The sequence below is a fragment of the Poeciliopsis prolifica genome, unplaced genomic scaffold (assembly GCF_027474105.1).
Source record: "Poeciliopsis prolifica strain line A6 unplaced genomic scaffold, Auburn_PproV2 SCAFFOLD025, whole genome shotgun sequence".
NCBI classification, from domain to species: domain Eukaryota; kingdom Metazoa; phylum Chordata; class Actinopteri; order Cyprinodontiformes; family Poeciliidae; genus Poeciliopsis; species Poeciliopsis prolifica.
In genome coordinates, this window is record NW_026562400.1 from 2,744,849 (window position 1) to 2,759,475 (window position 14,627).

The 14,627-nt window shown below is 36.9% G+C and overlaps 1 protein-coding gene across 1 annotated transcript; it reads right to left on the reverse strand.

Annotated features, from left to right (window-relative positions):
* Window positions 1–334: 334 nt before the first annotated feature.
* On the reverse strand, window positions 335–12,261 carry tbx20 (T-box transcription factor 20). Its single transcript, XM_055047407.1, has 8 exons — window positions 11,866–12,261; window positions 10,840–11,077; window positions 9,663–9,827; window positions 8,723–8,831; window positions 7,759–7,917; window positions 6,404–6,480; window positions 3,386–3,498; window positions 335–2,955 (listed from the first exon to the last, which is right to left on the reverse strand). Exons 1-8 carry the CDS (start codon window positions 11,993–11,995, stop codon window positions 2,627–2,629), a joined length of 1,320 nt encoding a protein of 439 aa, XP_054903382.1. The 5' UTR covers window positions 11,996–12,261; the 3' UTR covers window positions 335–2,626.
* Window positions 12,262–14,627: the final 2,366 nt, after the last annotated feature.

The window sequence follows — 14,627 nt, forward strand, 5'->3', positions numbered from 1 at the left end:
AGCAGAATTGAAACGTATTGGAAGCCTGAATTATGCTCATGCAAGCAGCTATACATTAAATGCCAAAAAATCCTCAATCTAATGTTTGCAGGTTTTTCTTTTAATTTCTTCAAATATTTAGGCCAAAAGGTATTACTGTAGGATGTAATCACAAAGCCCAACATATTATTTTCAGTGCCATTTATGTTTCCGCTTATGAAACTTTCCTCATTTAAATGGTTTCAATAAGTTGACTTTTCAAATTACTCAATAGCATTTCTTCCCTAATTATTTTATTTTATTTTCCTCAAGGAAAATAATATTTAAAAAACGACAAAAACAGGAAATGTTTTGGTTGTGATTCATATATATATTTCTCATGGTTTACAAATAACTTTAAATGTGATACAGCACATTACAGATTCTTTCCACAGATCAAAATAAATATATTGCACTTAAAAATCAGTAAAACAAAAACCTATTGGGGTCAGATTATGCCAGACAAAACATTAAAAAACAAAAAAGGTCATCGTCAATAAAAAAAAAAATCAAAACCCGAAGGTATTTACGCGTACACTGAAAAAACAAAGTAAAACTCGTAACAAAGTAAAAGACTTTCTTCGCGAAAAGTAAGTCTTTTGCAAACCAAGAAGATCAAATCAAATGTCCGTAATCGACTTGTGGATGTAAAAAGGTCATTGCAACCTGTTTGCAGCATTTGTTTGCCTGGCTCTTTTGAAACATTTCTCAATAATCTGATCTTCATGCAGCAACAAACTATTGTTAGAAGTAACACCTTTCATTATTTTCATAAAAAGCTGAAAACTAAATCAACATTGGTAATTGTTCTCACATTATTTCAGCCTTTTGCAAGTGTGAACAAAAACCTGCATGGACTAAAAATTTTAATAATCAGGAAAATTTTGGTGTATCACCAGGACAGATTTGAAAATCTCTTTCTGTATTTTATAAAATAAATGACCAAAACAGTGAGTTACATGTCAGCTCTTCATGCTTCCACATTTCTCCTCTCCCTGTGCTTTTAAATCAGGACACAGAGTCATTACTTCAAGGTGTAAACGCTGAATCAACTCAACCTGCTGCGTATCCCCTGCAGGTAGTCTTAGTTTACTACACTCCATCTGGAGGATGCAGAGACCTTCACCAAATCTCTGTAAAGCTTGACCCAATTTAAATGATTAAATTGGGTCATTTAGGTCTCTCCACTCTTAAATTGAGTCCATTTCAACCAGCTGATGTTGCTGTTTTTCTTCTTGTATGTTTTTATTATTACTTCTGACTGCTTGCCTGGAAGCAACTTTTAAATGTTTCCTTCTTAAGAAGACTGTAGAAGCATTAAGATCAGATACGATTTACTTTTATGATTTAATTCATTTGGCCTAGACTCTAAGCTCTGCAAATGCACTGCAGGAGGATGAAATTTGTTCTTATATTCTTTCTCAGTAGAGCAAAGTTTTTGATATAAGGTGTGAGATTCAGCTCTGTTGCTATCATTAATTATATTTTATGATAATGGTGTGAAGTAGACATGAGCCAGACTGCGATTCTCATGGTATGACCTATTACGATTTCACGGTATTTATGAAAAATTTAAAATGTAATTAGTGGAGCTATTTGCTTGTGTGGAGCCTGTAGTTTGTTGCTAAGTGGTTTAAAACAGCATTAGCTTAATAAGTGTGGTGGGTGACGCTTCATTTTTATTTCCTTTCTTGTAAGCATGGCTGAGATATATGGTAGCCATCCTTCAGCCAGCTGACCAGCAGTGTGTAGCAACAGCTCCTCCAAACAGTGGGAGAAAACTCAATCATCTGCACTTTCTCTGGAATCTCCTTGAAATGATTTTCATTTCATTTTGACCTGAAAACAAAAACATTGGTCTCATTCTTCGCCAGATGTATAATATGTCTAAAATGCAACTCTTGGGGAAACAATAAGTTGCTGCACTCCAGCTTTGATGACGCAGTCTGCTCTCACAGCCTCGGTTAAAAGCAGGTTGTAATTCCTGCTGTGACGAGGCCTTCAAAACAAAAACGTTTAGCTCTTTTATGTGTGAAGTCCTTCATTCCATGTTAAAACATACAAAGTTAAGCAATGTGAGTGTCTACTGCAGTCAGCATGCGTTCTAGGATTTTTATGTAATTTACAGAGAGAAACCTTTGAGTGAGTGGATTCCAGAGTGCGATGTTATTCTGAACTGTACATATGGCTGGCTCTCCTAACACAGAGGAGCCAAGATGGCTGCTCGTTCCATTCACCCACCCTCTGTCATTTCCAGGAATCGCACCCTGCAGGGTTTTGCTGCCATTTTAAAAACATGTAGAAAGTGTACTTTGGATTCGAGGGCTGAAACAAAACATGCATGCACTTATTTTTGTCTTGCATTTGCTTTGCAATGAAGTCGTCAGTCTTTTCCTGCATCAGAGCTGTTCTTAGGAGTCAGATTCTGAGAGAGGAGCACAGTCTGCCTCAGTTCAGCATTCAGGTTCCTCTTCATGTCACCCCACTCGCTGCAGGTGAATTATTTACAACCAAAGGGACAGGTGCAAGCCAAATGAGGAGTGATGAGGATTGATGGTCTGCACCCTTTCAAAGGTCAGACTGAGTTCTGGCCCTCTGCTCTGTGAAGTCATACGAAAGGCGTCATGACTGTGGAGGAGTGGCGGAGTCCCTGGATGGCAGCATAGGGCCCCTGCTGGAAGTAGTGGTGGTAGCGGGGCATGTGGAAGGACGGGAAGGACGGCCCGCTGCCCTGCATGGTTCCAGCCAGAGCGCTGGGCGTCAGCGGCATGCCTAACCGGCTGTACGGGGGCAGGGATCCCTGGATGGGGTGGGGTAGGGAAGCGGTTCCTGTGCCCATGGCTGACAGGGTCTGAGGATGCTGGAAACCCGAGAAGCCTGAGGTTGTGGTAACCCAGGAGCTCAGGGAGAGGTTATCTGAGGCCGTAAACGCTGATCCTACAGGAGGAAAAGATAGAGATAATCACTAGGCTGATCAGATTAGTTAAAGGTGAACTATTATGCTTCCTTGGACAGGTTTGGATCGGTTTATGAGCGACACAAAACCTTTCACGCTGAGGTGTTTTCTGGTCTCTTGCCCCTTTAAACCCAAATAAGCTGCTGCTGAAAACTACTCCCAAACCCAACTTTTACACTTGCATGTGACAACTGCAATTGTACAACAGTACGTCTTTGAAAAGCAGAAGTGTAGCCTGCCGCACAACCAACAAAAATGCAGTAAATGCTTTCTGAAACAAAACACTTTCTTTTGTCTTTTCCAGTATTCACTCCACTGCACATGCAGTGATAAAACCAATTCACTGAGTGATTCACCGATTCACTCAGTGAATTGAGTTACTGAAAATAACGAACTTTTCAGAGCGCTCACCTCTGGTGTGTGTGGTGTGTCCGTCCTCGCTCAGGTTCTCCTCGTCGCCAGCGTAGGTTCTGATCGGTGATCGGGCGTATGAGTGCTTGTGGATCAGATTCTCAACACTTTCCCTGCAGCAAAAGCCAAAGAGAGAGCCCCAAAGTAAATCTCTTTGTTTACTTTGTTTTATCATTGCACCAGCAGTGACATGTGTAGCTTACACCCAGTGCTAGATTACTAAGTCAAAGTTGCACAGTGATACCTTGCATTGATTTCAGCACACACTGACCCTTGCTTTTTCTACATAAAATAAATAAATGCAATGGAAAAGATTTTAATTCCTGCCACAATTGTATGATAAATTTTCCATGACGACCTTAAAAAGGTAAGTTTTAAAAGAAAAAATTTGCAAGAAAAAAAATTAACTTCTGGGGGAAAATATTGACGATTGATGGTCCAAAATCTGGCAGTTTTAAACACAATTAAGGATGCAGCAACTTAAAATAAGTGCTTGCTGAAAAGTTATTTGAAAGTTAGATTTGTCTTATTTTCAACATTTTTTCACTAAAACCTAGAGCAAAAATACTAGTGAGATTTTGTGTTTTTGCAGTGTTTAAAAAAGCTCAACAGGTCTGAATGTTTTTCCAATGAACTGTTTATGTTGCGTCACTCAGTAAAATAAGCTCTTGTGTTGCTGTGTGTTTAGGTTGTGTGTCTACTTTGTTTTTCAGCTGGTGTGTGTGGATTCAGCCACATGTGTGTCATGTATGTGCTCCCAGTCCCACAAACTGCATTAGCTCATTTGAGACTTGTCAGGGAGCACTTCCAAACCACAGTGACAGATATTGTTGCGGGAGGCGATGTGTGTTCATGTGTGTGCATCATCAGACCAATGCGTCCACATTAGCAGCGTCCCTCCTCAGCCCCACCCCTCTGGAGCCCAAAACCCTCCAATTAGGTTAGGAAAGTGCAATATCTGTCAGCAGAGGAGTACAAATGTGTGTGTTTTTATCAGTGTTGGGCCCCCGCGGCGCAGAAGCCAAAGCAAACTCCCACAGTGCATGGCAGCGGGTGGGGAGGAGGCGGGGCATGCTGGTTTAAATCAGTCACTGCAGCCAATTGAATTACAGTGTGTTTTAGTGCAGTGGCCGACTCCAGACTAATGTGATTTCTGCAGCTCCCGAAGACCAATTGATCAGGTCTAATTCACAGCCCTCACAAAGAGAAAGACAGAGAAGTAGAAGAGGGAGGAAGGGTCGTCTGGATGCGTTCGGCGGTCTCTGTTTGGGATCTTTGATTGAGGGAAATGGGCAGATGGCTTGATTTTGTCAGCTGATTTTGGCCACAGTGCCGGAATCGGGAATTATGAGAAGTTTGTGCTTTGGCTGCGTCTGGTGAAATCTGCAGAGGCACGGCGGTTCTTAGTCAGAAACTCACGTTCTTGGAATTCTGTGCATCATATTGTTGGGATAAAAACTAAAACAAGAGGGAAAAAAAGTAGCAGAGGAAGATGAGAAGATGCAGAAGAAAATGTGAAGATGGACAAAACAATGTTTTGATTCAAAAAGCCTTTCAGTGGCACAAACTTAAAGAATGTAGAAATCTGAGTTGAGAAACAGATGAGAAATTTATTTCAAAGGTGACCTGTCTTATGAATTATTAACTCATCTTATGTTTCTTATTTTAACAATGGCATGTCAACTTTATGCAGAATGAGCAGTAATGTGCTCAGACACCGGAGCAAATTGTTGCTACCCTATTTGTTTAGTAAATGACCCAATGCTTCATTTAAAATGAAATATTACTTGATTTAAAAGTAAATTTTAAATTAAGAACTTTAACAAGCAACACATTTAAAGTTAGCAGTTGAATTTCTAAGGCACTAAAACTCACTTTCCTCTGTGACTGATGTAAATTATATTTAGCAAATAAGTTTAAAAAATGTTCAGCTACATACCATACTATGCAGCTTTACTAGAAATGTGATCGTTCCTCATTTCAGAAGAATGAGGATAAGTGGTCCCTTCAATAACAAAGTCAATATAAAATCAAATGATTAACCTCATCAATAAGAAGCACCGTCGCTTCTTATCTGTAATTTAACTTATTCATAATTTACTGGCATCAATTATTGATATTTCAATGTTTGATTGATATATTTTTGTTTTCTTATGTTCAATCTTTAAAAATATAAAATGTCTGCAGTAGAGCCCATCTGTGGTTTCATTCATAGGCAGAAGAGTCACTAAGAGATCTGTTAATAATGTTTAACCGGCCGAGATTCTCATTTTAAATTAGATTGCACCTACTTGTAATACTATACACACTTTTAATTAGCTCAAACTTTTCTTGTGTGTGTAAATGCACTTGTGTACACTTCCACATGATGCAGACCTTTATCATTGTTGATATGGTTTTACTGTGCTTGTACTGTGAAAGCTTATTTATTTTTACAAAGCCAGCCAGGGACTTTACCTTTGAATTATTAAATTGCCATATTTCTTTTTTTGGAAATCATTATTTGCGCTCTATGTCCACTATGTTTGGCTGCATTGTTTCTGGTAAATAAGTATATAAGTCAAATAAAAAGTCTTTGTTTCATTTAATTTTATTATATGACTCAAGCTAAAATGAAAAAGGTAAGAAAACGACCCATCTGTCAAAGCAGGTCATTACGAGCTGCAAGGAAAGAGGAACGAAGATCTAAAAGAGGAAAAGACAGGAGAAAAAATTAAAAAGGAGAAAAGAGCGGTTACAATTATGAAAAAGAAATGGAAATCACTGAATAAGAAGAACAAGAATCCTCAACAGTGAACATGGATTAGGGGAAAAAGTGAAAAATATGGTATAAACTTAGATGATCAGCAAGAAAAAACACTAGAGGAAGGGAATACTTTAAATATTTAGAAGAAGAGTGAAGTGAAGGGACAGAGTAAAGAGAAAGATGTAAAGGAAACCAGAAAGATCTTGATTAATAAAATCTTGTGTGTGTTATCGGGGGCCAACAAACAGTGCTGGGCCCAGAATCCCCTGTACCTCTCCATGTCTGTCAGCCGCGACGAATCCCTGAAACCTTTGGCGAACGGGTTGCTGTCGATCTTCAGCTTGGTTATCTGGGAAAAAACACCCCAGCAGAAAACAAGTTAGACACGAATAAACTTGTTTCTCTTCTTTGCTCTGAAAAACGTTTTTTTTTCACTCTTTTGTGAAGGATCAAATCAATTCTTCTTTAATAAAGTTAATTAATCAGGAAATTTTGTGTCTGAACTTAATTTTTTTTAGGGTTTATTATCAAATAGAGTCAGTATTTGGCAGCAATTTCTACAAATCAATGATTGGCATATCTTCTTGCTGTAAAATAGGTTATTTTTTAACTTAAAAATATATTTAATGAACACAATTCTTTGTAAAAAAAATAAATAAATAAATAATATTGATAATAATAATAATAAATAAAAGTCACTTGTCATAGTTTCTATTTTATAAAACCTTTCTACAACATATAGCATATAATTAAACCATTTTTGCTCAGAATAATGCTAGTTTTATTCATAAAATTAAGAATATTTGACAAAACTTCCTTTAATAAAATAAAAACTGTAGATTATAGACAGATTGAAGTATGTTCCTGTACTTTAATGGAAACATAGAGTTCAGGATAATCTGCAAAGCACAAGGACGGCAAAAAATGAAACACAATGAAAAGCAAGTTTTCATAGTGCAAACAGCAGAATAAACTCAAACTGATAAAATTATTTTTAAGTATGTTCCAATACTTGGTTCCAAATCTAATTTTCACTTGATAAACTGAGGGGACACAAATCTTAAGCCTGGTAATTTTAAGAACAAGTACCCCAAACTGCTCAACAGGGGGCGCCACAAATAAGCCTGTCACTGCCAAGAGATATGAACACAAGACAATCACACTTGAGGATGATTTAGCGGGACAAATTAGCCTCACAGTCTGGTTTTTGGACAGTGGGAGGAATCTGGAGTACCCAGAGAGAAACCATGCATGTTCATGGAACCTGCAAACTCCAGGTTGGGATTCAAAACCAGGACCTTGATGCTGCTGTAAGAATTTAATGATTCTGCCAAAAACAAATATGTTTCAGGACACAAAGTTGGCAACATCTCAAAATTTTGTTTGTATGTTTGATGGCTGTCATCTTCCTTCATTGTGACTTTACGTATCACAAAATGTTGACACGACAACATGGTAATAAATATTTATTTATGATTATCACTTTAAAATCAACTCACACTTTTGATCTCAGTTTATACATAAATCCTGTCCTGATAAGGTTTCTGCAATTAACTCAAACGCGGCTGAATATCCAGTGCAGATAAAAGACGAGACACAAAATCATGATTTGACTTAATTTACTCACCAGCTGGTTCTGATAGGCTGTGACGGCGGTGAAGACCGTCTCAACAAACACGAAGGTGCGGAATTCCTCCGATTTGAGGTTGAGCAACGAAGCGGTGTGGTCCTTCTTCTTAATGATGTGAACTCGTGGCTGGTACTTGTGCATTGAGTTCAGGATGATCTGCAAAGAGAGGAAAATGAGATACAATGAAAAGAAGGTTTTTTTTATACTGCAAACAACAGAATAAGCTCAAAAATTGATAAATTATTTTCTTATTTGCATCAGAGAGGTTGGAGTTGACTGTTCTTGACATGGCCTATCAGTCAGCCTCACATGTTGGACCACCGGACATTACCCTTCGTTACTGTTTACACTGTAAATCAGTCCCACCAACACTAACTGGAAGACCTCCAGGTCCTTAACAGATGCAGTGCAGCCTTCTTTGTGACTTTGTTGTTGTTCCTCAGGACAACAGAGAAACTGAAAGACTTTAGTTTCTTAATACTAAAGTCTTTCTTAATACTATTTAAAGACATAATGAAGAAAATGACAAAGGAATAAAACTACAGCTCAGCATAAACCCAGTAATAACATGACTAAAACATGATTGTAAATACAGCTTAAAATTAATTATCAAAATGAATTAATTGTTGCTTGGATTTAATTTGTGCTGCCATAAATGTCTTAAACTTAGTTGATTTATTTTTTATTTATTTTACTTTGTTTTTAATCAGCAATATATAAATATTAAGACAGAATGATCAAATAAAATGGAGTAAAAAAATATTTTTCTGATTTTGTTGGACATGAATGTTTATGTCCTTGACTTCCTGGTTTTAGCTGTGTGCCTTGTGCATTCTGGGAACTTTCTGTATGGTTTTGTCTGAACGGTAAAACCTGAGTCTTTGCTTTTTTAAATTATTTTTACGGCTCCATAAAAACCTGTTTGTTGTAATTTTGGGAGGAAAATAAACGTTGCTCTCACATGTCCGTGCTGGTCCAGCTCGTTGTTCGTCAGTTTGACCTTCTCGAAGGAAACCATCTGCTTCATCAGCTGCTCCCCGGTGAACGGAGAGTCCGGGTGGACGTACAACCTGCCGGAGGAGAGCACGACGTCTCACATCTGATTGGCGGAGAGGCGTTCGAAACGCAGCCGTCACGACCAATCAGCGCGCGGATCTTGATTGACTCTAATTGGCACTTAGCAAACATTTCATCTTAAAACTTCTGACTAAATCCTGTCATTTCTTCGAGCGTGGAGAAAGAAAGAACTTTTTAAAGGATATGATGCTTAGTTTTTCTAGAAAATTTGCAGAATTTGATTTATTCTATCACGATTACCGCTGTTTATGCACATCTCTCTTTACTTTGTGCTCTAACTAGGAAAAAAGTCTATTTATTTTCCAGAAAGAAAGAACTGACTGTGTCCGGAATATGAATGATAATCAGAACCTGAAATAATTTATATAACTCTGTAATTACATGTCAATTACAAATAAATGCCTGAATGGTCGTTTTTTTTTTCAACAAAGATGGAAGATCAATAAGTGATATTGGTCTCCTGAACAAATAATAGATAAGCACCGAAAGTATGGTTGTTGCATGGAGACTACACAGATAATCGTCCTGATGCATAAAATCCCCCACAAAAGTACAAATTTAATTTGTTTATATTTGTAATTAGCTAATATTATGGATGATATATGTTGAATAAAAAATTCTATCATTAGTATCATTATTTCCAGGCGTCCCAATCAAACATTTTACTGCGACTTGCTGAGATTGACACGTTCAATTCACCTCGAACTTAAATAATATTTAAATCTTTACATCTTCGCCAATTTTGAAGAGCTAAAAACGTGACTTCATTTTGCTAGTTATTCGAAAAATAATCCTGGAAAGATGGAGAGCGTCGGGGTGTTTACCTGGCGGGCAGAGGGGGGTCGGCTTTGCCGGCCACCAGCCAGGAGGAACGATGATAGGCGTATCGGTACCGCTTGTTGTCCACCGGAACAATATCCATCAGCACGATGTACTTGGAATCCTGGTCCACTCCGGAAAAAGAGACCCGGATGGTAGGAAACATCCGCCTGTATGTGACATTATTATTATTATTATTATTATTATTATTATTATTATTATTATTATTATTATTATTATTATTATTATTTATTATTAATTATTTTATTATTTTATTATTTTATTTTATTATTTATTATTATTATTATTATATTATTATTATTATTATTTTATTATTATTATTATTATTATTATTATTATTATTTAATAGAAAAGAAGCTAAAAATAGATTACGAAAAAAAAACAATATACAATATTAATGTTAAATGAGTATTTTTTTTCTACCTTCGTCACAAATAACTGTATAATGCTGGCGGGAGAAAAATACAAAAATAAATAAAATAAATAAATAAATAAATAAATATTGAACCTATTGACAGACAATAGCCAATAACATAAAACAGAAGGCATTACGCAAAATGTAAAAACCAAAGTAAAACAAAAATATGGACAAACAGAGAACTGAAATCTGAAAGACTGAAAAAATTACAACCAAATATGATGCTACGGTTAAACTATGAGAACTTTGTTAGATTCACTTGTTAGGCGACACATTCCAATTGTGACATTTTTTAAGAGTTATGTTACATTTGAAGAAATTGCATATGCGCGGAGGAAAAATCCCTTCAGTTGCATCACGAATTATGTAGAAAATTCAGGACGTTTTTCCTCCAAATACAACATAATTCGAGAAAGCACTTTTACTGTTAATTAAATGTTTTGCATTGGGTCAAACACACACACACACACACACACACACACACACACACACACACGCGCGCGCGCGCGTAAACACACGCACACACACTAAACTTGTGTGTGACCCACTAAAATGACAATTGGTGATAACGTTTAAGTGATATTGTTGTGCATTTTAATCCTCCGCAGTCAGAAAAAAATCGAGCTCCTCATGCATTTTTGTCTTTATGTAAAAACAAACATTGACGTCATTATTTTCCTTATTTTATTTTGCATTTCGTGATGTAGGCTATTGGTGATTACAGAGCAGCGCGTCCAGTTTACCTTCCGGACTTGGTGATGATCATTTCAGTGCCGAGCTCGTGGAATTTGTCCCACAGCTCTTTGGTCTCCAGGCTGCACGAGATTTTGGCCATCTCCTCGCTGGGGATGCCGGGATTGGTGGGGATGAGGGGCTCCGTGCACACCGCGGGCGCGCTCCCGCTGAAGTCCCCGTGCCCGTCCAGGGATGACAGGTCGGCCAGAGCCTGCTGGTTGCAGGAGGATTTCTCCACAAATTGCTCTGGTTTGATCAGAAAAAATGATGCGTAAAAATGAAAGAGAAATGGAGAGTAACCGTCAGGATCGTCCTGATATTATTTTAAAATGATTTTGTAAGAACAAGAGATGCAAACCATTCTGCAATTATGAAAGTTTTGCAATTATGATAGTTTTTAAACTTATCTATACTCCAAAAATAAAACCGTTTAAGATCTACAGAATTAAAACAAATAAACGAACAGAAAAACGTAATCCATTTTATATTTTAGAATCTATCACAGTTTGAGGAAAAGCAATAATATAAATGTATATTATATTATATTATATTATATATATTATATTATATTTATATTATATTATATTATATTATATTATATATATTATATTATATTATATTATAATAAGTAAGTCCACTAAGTACAAAAAATAAATAAATGAACAAAAACCGGATTTCTGTGAAAACTATTCATCACTTTTAGGAAAAAATATTCTTACTTAATTTCCTTCTTTGAATTCCGAAGACTTCCTTTGTCTGACAAAATTATGTAAGAATGTATTTAATACTCGTGTATTTTCAGGCAATAAAATTATTATCTTATACTTTCCATTAGTAAATATTGGCAGGATAAACAGGAGACATTAAAAGCTTAAAGTAGTTGATTGTAATTACAGGATTACAATAAAAACAAAAGCACCAACTTGTCTCACATTTTGGTGCTTCATTGTATAAAATCTTGCACTGTAATTATTTTTCCTCAACAAACTCAAATAATTTTTCCAACAGTACAGCTGGATTTCTTTCTGTCTTACCCAGAGGTTTGATGGTGTTCTCCTCCGCCTCCTTGTCCTTGCTGGACTTTCCGCTGGACATCAGGGCAGCTATGGAGAAAGCATTGGCCCGGGATGAGAGCTGCGGCTTCGGGGATGACGTGTACTCCATGTCGGTGTGTCAATAGGCAAAAATATTCCCCTCTGGTAAAATAAAAGTAGAAAACCTCCAGAAATACCAGCCGCTTTTGGCTCCAAGCGGCAGAAGGAAGTAAAGATTGAGGAAATTACGCGCAGTTTCTCCCAGATTTCAGGAGTTTCTTGCGCACAGAGTTTACAGGCGCAAACAGGTTAACAATCAGCGCTCAAAAAGACAGGAAAAAGGTTTTATTGCTGCCGATGTGGTCTTGCTGGATTCATGGTGAAGGAACAACGCACGGCTGAGTCTTGGGGCTTGTCAGACCTGAGGCCGGCGGCTCTTTGGGACGCTTCAGTCCGCTCCGGTCCAGCCTCCCCTTATTAGTCCAGCCTGCCCTCCAATCGCTGCCTCTGGCTCCACGTCACGCTCACACTGTCTCACAGCGGCCCTGAAAGCGAGCAGCCAATTAAATCACCTGCTACTGCCAGGCTTTCTCTCTCTCTCTCTTTTTTTTTCAAGCCAAAGACAGATAGGGCGGCAGAGACAGAGAAGAGAGGGAGATTGGAAGTAATAATGTGAGAATTTTATGACTGCAGAGGCTGATGACAGATTGAAATGACTAATATATGCAGGAAAAATCCTTTGATGTCTTGCAAAATAACAGAAAGTCTGTATTAACCTTTCCTTAGATTTTCTTTACTCTCAGTACTTTTAGATATCAAGTCAGACTGTTGAGTGAAAATTACCAGAGAAGAAACTGGAATTGAATTGTAGAATGAAAATCTCACTCGTGTTAAATGATTTGAATATTTTTTTCTTATTATTTTTGTAAATTTAAGGGTACATTTAATATCTTTTGTGCAATTAAACTGTACACATTTTAAATTCATTTGAAAACATTGTAATGATTTGATTGATGATTTTAGCTCAATGTTTAAGAAAAATACTTCTGATGCTCATACTTATCAAACATATAACAAGATTGTTTTTAGATGTTTTTGCACGAAAATTTAGACTTGGCATAATAAATAAAAAATATAAATATTTTTGGCAGAAATATCTATATAACAATGTAATTTAACATGCATATTGATTTCATGAGTTTTTTTTTTTCTTTCTTTTATGTACTGCTGTAGTTAAGCTTTAGCTTCAGGCAGCACTTTACTGTCTGGTTTCCTATAGACCTAAGTGTACAAAATTTGAAGTTTCTGTCAAATCTTTCATGCACAAGAAAATAAAAATAAAATATCTTAAAGTCCAGAAGGATAAAAAACGAGTCCAGTTTTTATCCTTCTGAGGACTTGAGAGTGAAGCTTTGGAGAATTCTGGCGTAGATCAGATGGAGCAACGCTTTGAAAAATCTGGGAGATCTTCTCTTGGATCCTCGCTTGACCATCAAGTTCCCTCTTTCTCTGTGACTGATCAGGAGAATGGAAAGAGGGCGTGGCCTGACAACAGGCTGTGGTCTGGGAAACCCGCTGCCCTGTAGGTGGACGATCTGCAATTCAAGTACAAATGTAAACAAACACAGTCAACACACTCACAGTCCGAACTATAATGAATAACTGCGAAATCTGGATTGTGCAAAATTTAGTTTATTTCTGATAGTAAATAGGTAACATTGGGCTGCTTTTCTCAACAGTTGGCAGGTTTTTTGAAAGTTCAGAGGAAAATTCTTTTGAAACAGTTAAAGTTGTGTGGCAGGCACCAGCTGATTGTTGCTCTATTACGCTCATCTGAGTTTATTTATTTTGAAAAGTCCATAATCTGTCAAACGTCACATCATCAATGATTAGTCATCAGTTAATCAAATTTCACTTTTTAGTAGGGCTATAAAATCATAATTTAAAAAGACTGCGCCACCGATCTTAAATATCGATACCAAGACGATATCTGTATAAGATCAATATCAGCATTTTCATTTTGAAAACTTCATTTGCAAGCTTACATTTTAATCACATAATCTGCACAAGGGAATAGTTTCAAATTCCCGTTTTGAAATTTTATCCTATTGAATTACAGTTTCTCAACTCAACCTCAAGAAAAAACACATTTTTTAATTTGTTCTCAAATATTTTTTGCTCCTGGATTACTTTGGGAAAGTGAACTCAAATTGTGTTAATAAGTTATTAAAGCTTTTTGTACGTATTGATAGCTTTTGTCCAAATTCTATCCTAAATTTGAACAAAACAATTTCAAGGAAAACCATAAAAACACCTAAAGATCAACAGTTTCATGTCAAACTTAAATAAAAAATACAATATTGTATTGATATTGATCATATGGGTCATGTATTTAATTGGTATCATATTGAAAATATGCAGAATCACATGCATTAGCATCTGACCGTCACTGTCTTTAGTCAGTAATAAAAAGAAAACCCAACACATGGTTTTTTTCCCCTCTGGGAAGCAAAAAACATGTAAATGTTTGTCCTGAAACAGTCAATCCAACGCAAGCTGAGATTATTTCCAGGAGCACCTGGCACCTTGTTCCCAAAGCAGTAACCTCTGTGTTGCCTGTTTCTGTGTGTGTCCTCAAAGTCACCTTTACTCCCCTCAGCGAAACGGCGGCTCACACAAACAGCGAGCCAAAGAGCGGCCAAGCAGCTAAACCTATTAGGGGACTCCTCAATGCAAATCTGCTGGTGCAGATATTTAATAAG